We start from the raw sequence: 11,920 nt of genomic DNA on the forward strand, positions 1-11,920 counted from the left end.
GGCTGTCTGTCTGCTGCCGCCCATCAAAGCTTTTGACAACTGAGAGAGGGAGAGAGTGGATGAGAGAGAGCGGGGAGGGTGAGAGAGTGCAGAGAAGAGAGAAACAGGTAGGAAGAGAGTGTGGAGAGAGTGCGGGGAGGGTGAGAGAGTGCAGAGAAAGAGAGAAACAGGTAGGAAGAGAGTGTGGAGAGAGCGGGGAGGGTGAGAGAGTGCAGAGAAGAAGAGAAACAGGTAGGAAGAGAGTGTGGAGAGAGGGTGGAGGGTGAGAGAGTGCAGAGAAGAGAGAGAGAAACAGTAGGAAGAGAGTGTGGAGAGAGGTGGAGGGTTGGAGAGGTGCGAGAGAAGAGAGAAACAGGTAGGAAGGAGTGTGGAACGAGAGGGTAGGAGGGTGTAGAGAGTGCAGAGAGAGAGAACAGGTAGGCAAGAGAGCTGTGGGAGAGAGCAGGGAGGGTGAGAGAGTGCAGAGGAGATAGAGAGAAACAGGTAGGAAGAGTGTGGAGAGAGGGTGGAGGGATAGAGAGAAGGGTCCTCGCCTGGCTGAAGTCAGAGGGGGGCTCACCTCCGCTCTCGTCAGCCAGGCTAATTGGCTCAGTGCTGGGTTCTAATGGTAATCACTAGAACCTTCCTGAGATGTCTCCTGAATCAATTCACCATGGCCCTCCACAGTCAGAGTTAGGGCACTTTTATCAAACTTCTTAGTGAAATGTCAAGGGATCCCATCGAGTGAGTGAAGGTGCTATGTCGCCGTCTGGGAGAGAACTCGGTCTAATGTTGTCGTTCTTGGATGTTATAAACAATTTAATGAGATAATTACCACCAATTAAAACCAAGCCCAGACACTTCCACTTGATGTGGAGATGGAAGTGCCCTGCTGGGTTTGTTTGCCTGGTGGTGTAATGCACTCCTCTGAGCTTCATACTGCAGTGTGGTGCTGAGAAGGGAAGGTGCTCTACATTCTGCTCCACACTGGAGCATGCGGACGCTGCAGCCCGGCTCTGACCTGACAGAGACACCTGGAGCCTCCCAATTAGACAGGCCTCACTGCGTCTGTCAGGAGAGAGGATACACAGATACACTCACACACATTTATTCACACAAAGTTAAAAAGAGTGGGAGGCAGAGCAGATGGAGGGATATAACTGAGAAGTGGCGAGAGGGATTCTGCTTCCTCTCTTCCTCACTGTTTTTCTAGTACTCATGGCTTTCTGATATAAATAACACTCGTGCTAAAAGGGGCCACAGTCTAYCACTTCCTCTCTTGTCCCCACCCTCCTCCACTCTGCTTTTCCCTTCCCTCGCTCTTGCGATTGAATGGTGGGTTGTCTTTGCCCTTTTCATGCTCACTGCTCCCTGGCTCTGGTCTAGGATGATTACCAGTGCCAGAGAGGGAGAGAGGGAGGTAGAGAGAGAGAGAGAGAGAGAAAGAGAGAGAAGCCAAAACACATTCACTCATATAACTGGCTCTTTACTGTTAAATGATGTACTGGCTCAGTTGAAGTAGAGTGGCAAACCAGGCTACATCTAAAGAAGCCCTGTGCGGTTCAATGTGTGTTTTTACACCAGGAATAGTTCTATTTTAATGACTTGAGAATGATAATGAGGACAAATGGCTTCATCATTCCTTAATAGGGGAAGGAACCCATGAGACTGATAATAAAGCATTCTTGAAATATGAACACTATTTCAGAATGACAGACAGACAAACACACATCTACACACATACTGTCTGTCTATTCAGCTGTGAGGTGACATCACTACTCTGTTGGTGCCTATCAGCTGGCTTCTGTTTGGTCTCAGAGTAGCCCCACGCACCTTAGGGACACTCCTGCTGCTTTTCTACAATTCACTTTAGCCATGTCTCCACCCGGAGCGTGATTGCTTTTGACAGTCAGTACGGAGAGCGAGGCACGGCTGGGGAGCTGTAACAATGGCTGCCTCTCTGGCGTTCTGCCGTTCAGGCTCCAAGGCCATTACAATGTGATGCAGGGCTGTGAGATTACATGCAAATCATTCTGTAACCCCTGTGGCCTGTTTCCTCCATCAAATGGGGTTTCTAGCAAATGAGGTATGAATCAGAGTSAGTTCTTTTCTCTTTCCGATGAGCAGATAATTGGTTTTAGCATAAGAGGGATTTATCCCAGTAAGGTCGTAGAATTAAATGTTGCCATTCAGCAGATSTGGTCTGCATTTTGAAGGTGATGCAGAAAGGATTAGATTCAGCTCTGACTGCATTATATCTTGACAAAGTGGCATAAAGTTATACATGTGAYTGTAAATACACTTAAGAGCCTGAGTGTGTCAGTGGCATCATCCTCTCTTGTTGTCGCCATTGTAATAAAATATTCTCCTGAATATTGCTTGTTTGTATTCAGAAGAATGGAGACACTCGTTTACAAGTCAGACACCATGGGTGAATCCCAAATGGCACCTGATTTCCTACTGTATATAGTGCACTACYTTTGACAAGAGCATTATGTGTATAGGGCATAGAGGACCATTTAGGACGCAGGAGATGGTTACCTCCAGGTTCTCTCACTGCATAGGGATTTCATATTTTCTCAGAGTGTGAATAGAATCCAGAGCACCAGACAGGCTCCAACAAATATTTAATTTCGCTCTAAATAACAGCTTGTTATCCTCCCACAATGCTCTTGTGAGAGAATTCAACTCTGAGAGGAAAGGGAAATAGATTTAGATATGAGATTTAGATATAATGTGAGAGGGTTGAGACAGATGGAAGTTAGTGATGGAGATGCTGCTGCCTTCTGTGAAAGCTGGCTTTAAATACACAGTGTAWTCACACACTGACACACACACACAGACAGTGTAAACACACGCACTTCTGATGCTCTCCGCTCCAGTCATTCTGGAGATTCTTGGAGTGCGTTCTGGGAATTTGGGAGGCAGCCATCTAATCAAGACTGTGTCAGTTGTTGACAGTGGGGCAATGAAGCCATTATCACAGGAAGCCTTTGTGTCCATAGAGGAGGACTGGGAGAGAGAGGACTGATTGAGCAGGAAGTGGGAGGATGGTGGGGGACGGACAGACACTTCATAACAGGGACTGTCGGTCTGTCTCACAGTGTGTTCTGTCAGTGTGTTGATTAGAAGAATGTGGGTGGCTGCGTGGGTGGCTGCGTGGGTGGCTGCGTGGGTGTACGCCTGCATCTTAATCTAACTTGCCTCGCTCTGTTTGTTCTGTCCCTCTGACCTCATAGCTAGTGTACTGATGGAAGGAGACGTGTGAGGGCCACACTGTGTCTCTGAGGCTCCATGTTCTCTGACAGGGTTTGACAGGCAATCCTCTCATCTACTGTACTGGGTCTTTCATCTTCTATGCAGTTACATGGCCTACCATCTTTTCTAGACATCTCGTCAGATAATGGAAATTGCAGTTGATGTTTCAGCGACAACAGTGAACGGTAGATCCATGATAAGAAACACACCGGCGTGATAGAAAAGCAGTATAGTGTTGATATTCAACTCTTTTTGATGACGACATCAAGAGAACAGAGCAATATCATAGTCAATCAAAGGTCCACCTCATTAGTCATAGACTTAGTACATTTACTTTACACCGCATTTTAAACCTAGTAAATCATTCAGTTAGATWCAGCCAACCGTTTACCYCAGTGTTGTCAAAATACTGTGACAATATTCATGTCTTTCAACTTGTCTCCCAACGGTCCCCAAAGCACCAACAATGCCAAGCAGCTGGTGGCAAACAGAGTACAGCCTCTTCAACTAACTATCCAAATAAGCTCATTTCAACATCTTCTATCTGCCAAGTCTCATCCAAAATGCATTTAGCCACCTTTTAGCCACCATTAGCCACCACCACTAAGAGTCAAAGTGACACAATACAAGCAATAGAGTGTGATCTAATGGGACTTTCAGACAGCCACTGACCAGGGTCGTATTCATAAGGCAGCAAACAGAAGAAAAAAGACTGTAAGAGGGAGGGACTATCGGAACTTGTTCAATAAGAGCAGGGCACACTGTAGTAAAACATTCTACAACAGAAAACAAACATTTTCCCTTGCAAAACATTTTGCTACGGTGACTTAATGAATACAACTCATTTAAGTGACAGTACCACCAATAACAGAATAAGAATAGTCCAATGGGACATTGACAGTCACTCACCAGATCTTTGGAGGTGCCCAGTCTCTTGAGCCCATCCAGGGGCAGCAGGTCGGCTGAGTCTTTGTGTGTGAACTGGGTGGCCTGCTTCAGACGCCTCTGCTGGCCTAGGATGGCTTTATCCCGGATAGCCAGATCACCCTTCTTCGACTCACTCATGGTCAGTCAGTCCAACCAGTCAGTCAACCAGTCAGTCAGTGCAGTACAGCTAGCTAGAGTGTAGAGCAGAGCTGCTACGTTCAGCGTACCTCTGTCTGATGTAGCCTGGTTTGGAACAGCAGTAGCAGCAGAAGCAGCACAGAAGGGTATGAGTGTTTAAGGCAGAGCAGCACAGCCCAGTGCCCTGTACTGCAAAGTCTCTCCTTTTCACTTCCAAGAGCTATATCGCAGAGAGGAGATGATACTGTTGATTACTCCTGTTTTTAGTTGGTCTCTTCCAGAACAAATGTCTTCCCTCACCTTTACTGTGTCCGTCTTCTAACTGTTCCACCTTCAAACTGTGACCTCCCTCTCTGTGAGGGTGAGGTTGTTTTGAGGGGCTAGTCCTTGGCATCTATTTGTGTTCTGTGTTGCTGTCAGTGTCCAGAAATGGTTAGTGTGCTGATGGTTCTGTTATGTAGACATGTCTCTCTTCAGGCTGGGCTGTGTGTGTGTGTCCTCCTCTGTCAGTGCAGTCTGTCCTTGCAGCGCTGCAGGAGCAAACTGTGCCCCTCTCTTTCTCTCTGTCTCTCGTCCCTTTTTTCTGCTCTCGCTCTCTCTCTGCTCTCTCTCTTCTCTCTCTCTCTACTCTCTCTCACAACTCTCTCTGCTTTCTTCTCTACTCTCTCTCTGCTGTCTCTCCTCTATCTCTCTCTGCTCTCTCCTTCTCTCTCTCCTCTCTCTCTCTCTCTTCTGTTTCTCTCTCTCTGCTCTCTCTCTCTCTCTCTCCGCTCTCTCTCTTCTCTCTCTCTCCTCTCTCTCTCCCCTTCTCTCTGCTCCTCTGATCTCTCTGGACTCGCTTGTTCTCTCGCTTTCTTTCTGTCTCCTCTCTCTCTCCTCTCTCTCTCTCTCTGTGTGTGATTCTGTCTCTTCCTCTCATTGCTGCTCTCTGGAGGAGTATATACCCACCCCCTGTCCCTCCCCTCAAGCCCTCTTTCCATCACACACTCTGAGACACACACACACACACACATAAATATATATACACACACACACACACACATCTCGCCTAGTTTCAAAACACGACACCCACATGTTCTCGGTTAATGCCCCGTAGTGGGGGGAAACACTTTGAAGTAGAAAAGCAACTAGCTACCTYCTTATTAYCTCCCTACCCTCCACACACACTTTCTGTCCTGGCTGACATACTGAACATGCTGATTCATGCTGCTATAGAACATCAGAGATGATCACATCAGACGCTTACTACCTGAATAAATACATAAAGATCAGATTCTCTCCCCTTGGATTTATTTGAGCCTTTCCCCTGAATGTCCTTCAGCCGTGCACCGAGCCACATCTAAAGCACATCAGAGATGTAACATGTTATAATGCAGTCAACCAATAGAGATTCTAACTCCTGTACAGTAGTAGTTCTATGTTATGGATAACACATTGAGGGATCCACGCTGTCAGCTATATGTGTATTTAGCTGAGTTCTAACCAGTTGTCATTTAGTTCCCCTGGGTTTTCAGTGGTTCCGGCACCTATGCTACGGTTGTGTCTGTGATTGGTGTCTGTGATTAGTGTGATTGGTGTGTGTGATTGGTGTGGTTGCTCCAGCATTGATCTCCACTCAATCAAGCCCCATGAATAAATGAACAGGCTTCAGCATGAGATTCACAAACCCCTTCAGTTCAGACCCCCCTCATTTATATACATAACCTCATGTATATATAATTATCAAAAGGGGAAAAATCAATCCCTCAATGAGCATCGGTGTAATAGAACCTATTAAAATGGTAATATATATTTTGCAAGGCTTTTGACCTTGGGCTAAGCAGGTTAAGTCATAAACAACATTTCTCTGGTGCTGCAAGAATGCATGTAGCCTAACGCAATACATGTACATTTCCTCATGCCTCATACATGTTTCATGTACTCAACATTTACATGTCAAACACAGTATAATGTCCTTAAAATGTCCCCCTGCACAGAATATTGTTTTCACACGTGTAATTAACCTGTTTACCGGTGTTTATTTATGAGACTGTTGGACTTCCCAAGATGATTGATTGGAAATGGACTGTATTGAAAATCTAAATACTCAGACAGGGATATACTGCCACCTTCTGGTGATATATTTCTTTAACCCTGGTGGATTGTTACATGGGGTTTTTGTCGAAGATGTGCACTCTCACACACCACAACTTGCATAGCTGACATAAAAAAGGTTGTATTTTAGCCTTGGCGCCAGTCTGTTCTTGCTCTCTTGCCAACTCCTTATGGAATTGTCTACAATGCCAAAAAGCATAAACAAATCTGAGACCAGGCTAGTTTTGTTTATGTAGTTTAAGAGAAATGTAATCTAAATGGATGTGTTTGGTGGGGGTTGCAAAGTGCGTTTAGCATTGATTTGCAGCTGTGTAAAATAGTAAACATTGTTGCACAAATGTTGTAGATTAAAATCTCAAAGGAAGCAGACAAATTCCAGATGTTTTAATGGCCACTATTTTAGAATTCTACTAATGTGCAGGGCCATTCCAWTAGAATTCAGAATGATTTCCAAATTATTGTTTCCATAGAGACATTACAAACCAAGAGTGTATAAAAAATATTGTTTTAATTCAAATAAGCAAAGTGTTGATTCACTGCAAGACATGGAGGTGGTTCAGCCCTATGCAGAGAAATATCTTATGAAGCTGACATTCTATGCAGAAGACGATCCTGCCTTCAATTTAGGTAAATATTGTTTTTTTATGTAAATTGTGAAATAGCCACCAATTTATTATTTTTTGTCAGAGTTATTTCAAACTATTTCATAGTTCCATTCTTTGTTTCATGATTGGGCAGATTTCATGAAGGAAACATACTCCTACTCAACATACACAGTGACAGTGCGACTGACCAATACAGCGGAGAAGCCTCTGACACAGCAGAACCTGCAGTGTGTGGCCCTCAGCATCCCAGACCTCCACTACCGTCTCACAGGCCATCCTTATGCCCCGGGTCTCCTCCACCTTGCCCACCTCCAGACAGACCCTCTACCCCTGGACTATAGCCCTCCAGCTAGACCAACCCTGGATCCCAGAAAGCAGACATGGGACAGTCTCTCTCTGGAACATTCCACTATTCCCCTGACCAATATGTCTCTTCCTGAGGGCCAGTTCCATGGCTCTCAAGGGGATAGCGAGAGCAGCAGTATCACTGACTGGTTCCTCTGTGACGGGTCCTTTGTGCCAGACTTCCCAGGGAAGGAGTGGACCTCTGTGAACTACGGAGGCCTAGAGTTTATAAGGGCTTTCTCCCCAATCAGACAGACTGACGATGCAGCTGATATACTGGGAAGGTGTAATATCACCGATTACACTGCTTACGAGCAGTTTGTCTTCTCTGTCGATGTGGACATCCTCAAGGCAAAAGATCCTTCAGGAACAGAGGAATCTAGTCCTGCCTCCAAAATGTTAGAAGAGAATATATTACAAAGAGAGAAAGCTAGTCCCGCCTCCAAAAGGGAAGAGGGGAATAGTTTTGTAAAAGAGGTCACTCGTTTTGACGACAAATGTGAAGAGAGGAATAATTTAGGAATAGAGGACGCTAGTTCCGCCTACAAAGGGAAAGAGGGGAATCGTTTCAGGAGAAAGGCTGTTGGTTCCCCCTACATAAAAAAAAGAGAGGACAAAGTACCTGGATGTACAGAAGCGAGGACCAAACCGAAGACAGGGAAGAAAGATAACTAAATGATCCTTAAGGCCTTAATATGGCCAGACTATGAAAGTTTAGATGTGATTCAAAGTATTTTATGTAGCTTCACTTGCAGAGATGAAAAGGCAAAGCCTCCTACTTCCAAAAAGGCACAGTCACTGAATGCATGGTTTCAATGTTTTTACAATAAAACAGAACGACACCTACTCCCTGAATATTTTCTTTATTCTTTTAAGTCAAAGTCCAAGGCATCTGTCAGAACAAAACCAGAGGAGACAAAACAATATACAGTACATTCATCAAACTCCAACACATCTTTAGAAGCCAAACAACGTAGTTGTATTATCAGCAGAAAGACTGCGTTCATAYAAACCATCTCCACAGACAAGGTTTGTAATCCACTTTAATTAAAGGTAGACTCAGCAAAGTTACTTTGCCACAAACAGCACCGGAGATATTGAGATGAGCGACAGTCACACACAGTATCTGTGCACGGGTTCGCGTCACGCTGTTCACAGCGTGGTAGCCAGGGCACCAAAATAGCTGAGAAGTTGAGCCTCACGCTTCTACGCTTCTTAGTTGTGGAAATTGAACCACTATGTTGTTTACTTTTCTGCTTCATATCGCTGAGTCTACCTTTAAACCAAAACTACATTCTCATTGTCTTTCATCAATTTGTTCTTATCGTACCCTAATGAAAGCTCTTTCCTGATAATTCAAYGGGGAAATGGGGGAAAAAATACAGTTTTGGTTGGTCACTTACAATTCAACTCTTGTTCATCTGTACAAAATCCCCCCAGGTGAGGGAGAAGGCACGTTCCTTATCCATTTCATTGAACTGTACTGCTGCTGAGCTTAGTATTTGTTTTCTAAACAATGTTCATAAGTTAAATCAGTCAATGAATTACTCAATTTCATCCATTCATGATTCTACCACTTTTCTTCTCACACAAGAGTTTAAACATTTGTTTAGTTATTAATTGTGGTCCGGCATCAGCTTAGCATTTTATTTCAGTTCTTCAATCGCCCATTGCGAAACCGGCAGTGTAAAACCAAAGCCACTTCTTGGCTACAAACTTTCTTCAATATCCAATATGACATGTATTAAATCTATTAGTAATTTGCATTAGCGTTTAAGGTTTGTAGTGAACAATAAGATGAAGATTTTTGCAAATCAATATATTTTTTATGTGCAGTGTAAACAATAGGGAATGTTCTATATGATTCAAGTCTACTTCTAATCAAAGAATCCAAAAATGGATCTCAATAATAGCCCAATGCTGCTATGCAAACTTAGACATTGACCTGCAACGCATGACTGTTGCTTTGCCTGTGCTTGTAGCTACTTTAAGGTTTAAATAATGTAACAAGCGGTGTCTTTCTATATTTTGCCCCACCAACAGGGATGTGGCCACACTTTGTCCTACTGCAGCCATCTACAGCTCTACCGTTACCACTTCTCTTCATGGGAGCTATGTAGCCGCAGCACGCACAAACAAGCCTCTTGTGGCATATGATGTAGTCTCTGGACTGTACGACCACTGGCATCAACTAAACATCCTTACATTCCATCCGCAACTCTCATAGAACGTTGGGCAGATAGAGGGAGCAGAGTAGCATATTCTGGCCCAGCGCGGGGAAGCGTCTGAAGGCCTCCCAGGCGTCTGAAAAGATGTTGTACTTGAGGAATACGCGGTGCTCCAGGCTGGTGGGCAGGCTGACGTCGCGTGACATAATATAGACGCCGTCGTTGTGCAGCGTGCACGTGAGGTTCAGGCCCGACTTGGAGGTGTTGTCCTTCAGGTGGAGCCACTCCCCGGTGGTCACGTTGTAAGACTGTACCGTCAGCATGTCCTCCGTCTGGCTGGCCCGTCGCCCCGGACCCGGCTCCAGCTCGTGGGTGTACCCCCCCACCAGGTAGATGGTATCTTCCACCGAGAGCATCTGCTGCTTACGCACGTGGGCCGAGCAGGAGCGGAACACTGTCCAACTGTCAGAGGTGGGGCAGTAGCGGAGTACGCTGGTATTCCTGTCTAGTAGATACAGAGAGARAAAAAAACAGCATTTGTTAAAATAATTTAAGAACCAGTTGATATTTTGTCAAATGAACAAGCACTATTTGTGTAGCCTACAGTTCTTTATGTCTACTGTGTGTATACATTGGGCATTTTAGAAAATGTTCTCACTTCTGCTGGGAATGAAAATCACCCCCACTAACCTCTGGCAGTATATCCTCCCATGACGTAGATCATGCCCTGGCACTCGCAGGCAGAGAACTCTGCCAGGGGGTCGGGTAGTGACGACACACAGGTCCACCAGTCCTGCTCAGGGCTGTAGCACTCCACAGTGCCCTGACACTGGCCTCCCACTGCATACAGCTTCCCTCGTACCGCCAGCAGCTTGAAGTTGGACCTTACCGGAGGAGAGACGGATATACAACAACATTACAGGATGGAGACATACTGTAGCCTATGTAGTTTGCTGGCTCAGCATCAAAACATATTGAAGATCAAGACTGGGACAGACTGCATAGAGATCTATTCACATAGCTGACCTGTACTGACCTCTTCTGGTTCAGGGGGGCTACCTGGTTCCATTCATTTCTACAGGGGTTGTAGCAGTGTGCCGCTGAGATCTCCTGGCTGGTCATTCTGTACCCACCGACAATGAACAGGTAGTTGTCCAACATGGCTGAGCCGTAGCCTCTCACATTGACCATGTCAGRGGGCAGGTTGTTAGCGAGCGGCTTCCARCGCTGCTCYACTTCCCCATAYCTCAGCATKGACCAGGGCTCRTCCTGGTCTGGTAGGTCCAGAGCCAGACAGGTGAARAGTCCGATWGCCACCAGAGTGGCYGTGCCTTTCATACGCATCTCTCTAACCTGGTTGCGCAGGGCAGCRGGTAAGTCGYTGAACTCTGGTCTCCGCAGCATCGGGTGGTAGTGACAGCTCATATATCTGAGACAAGCGTTGCGTAGATCATGAGTTCCATATACCTCAGATAGGCTGTAKAGTTCCACACAATTCTCTTGTCGAATTTCAGACGAAAGGAGTTTTAGGATAGAGGTGACTTGCAAAAAAGATGCAGTCTCAATCAGGTCTTCCAGGGTCTCGTTGACTACTTTCACTTTGGAGGTGTTGATAAACTCCAGGACCAGCTCGAGCCCTGGCACACTCAGCCCCTGCAGTTGCACTGAATCCTCTCTGGACTCGCGCATCCCAGAGCTGTACAGTGCACGGAAGTAGTCGCTTTTTTCTATCAACTTGCCTTTGTTGACGTTGTACGTTTTGTCATCCATGACAATTACGATTATTTGTTCGGATGACATGTTTAGTGGTTGGGTTAGCTTGATAATGTTGTCAAGTGATCTGTTTTGTTGACTGTCCTCTTCCGGCCTCGATCTGTTAATGACTGCCTGTCAGTTTACATTTCTCAGGCGCAGGGGTGGTCTGCAACTCTATTCGCACCGCAGTCACCAGGCCTATATATGGTCATGTTCAGCCCATACGTCTGGATGATGCCTGGATCATTTCAACTCAGTTATGATTGTGCTAGCTAGCTAGCAAGAGGCTAAGAGTGACTTGGAAATCTAGCTAGCCTCTTTATCTTTCAAAAACAGCGGGTATTATCTCGACGTACATCCAAAGAAGATGTTTTGCTGGACCATGTGGTCATTTTTAAGATTTATATACTGGATAACACACTTTCTTTGCATTGTCGAGATAATCTGCAGAAAGCTGCAGTTGGTTTTTGAGGAGAAATTGGCCAGCATATTTCCTGTTTTGATCCTGTGGGTTGCGTCACTTGCTTGCTCAACCGGAAACCACCGCTTTCTTCTTCGTGTAAAGACAATGCCATGCAGATTGGTACAAGATGTGTTGCTGCCACCAGCTGGCTTGGGGTATACTCTACCTGCACTCGACAGGTGCAAGCC

At 45.5% G+C, this 11,920-nt stretch overlaps 2 protein-coding genes across 2 annotated transcripts in view; both read right to left on the reverse strand.

Annotated features, from left to right (window-relative positions):
- The window catches only part of nrip2 (nuclear receptor interacting protein 2), a 35,494-nt gene extending 30,544 nt beyond the window's left edge, over positions 1–4,950 (reverse strand). Inside the window, exon 1 of the mRNA XM_023969703.3 lies at positions 4,147–4,950. Within this exon, the coding sequence (XP_023825471.1) occupies positions 4,147–4,302 (156 nt within the window). The 5' untranslated portion in view covers positions 4,303–4,950. The remainder of the gene's footprint in view (positions 1–4,146) is intronic.
- Positions 4,951–8,193: 3,243 nt separating this feature from the next.
- Positions 8,194–11,790, reverse strand: klhl42 (kelch-like family, member 42). The gene is made up of 3 exons (XM_023969717.3): positions 10,551–11,790; positions 10,205–10,398; positions 8,194–10,019 (listed from the first exon to the last, which is right to left on the reverse strand). The coding sequence occupies exons 1-3, from the start codon at positions 11,312–11,314 to the stop codon at positions 9,568–9,570; spliced, it is 1,410 nt and encodes a 469-aa protein (XP_023825485.1). The 5' UTR covers positions 11,315–11,790; the 3' UTR covers positions 8,194–9,567.
- Positions 11,791–11,920: the final 130 nt, after the last annotated feature.

The sequence above is a fragment of the Salvelinus sp. IW2-2015 genome, linkage group LG24 (genome assembly GCF_002910315.2).
Source record: "Salvelinus sp. IW2-2015 linkage group LG24, ASM291031v2, whole genome shotgun sequence".
NCBI lineage: Eukaryota > Metazoa > Chordata > Actinopteri > Salmoniformes > Salmonidae > Salvelinus > Salvelinus sp. IW2-2015.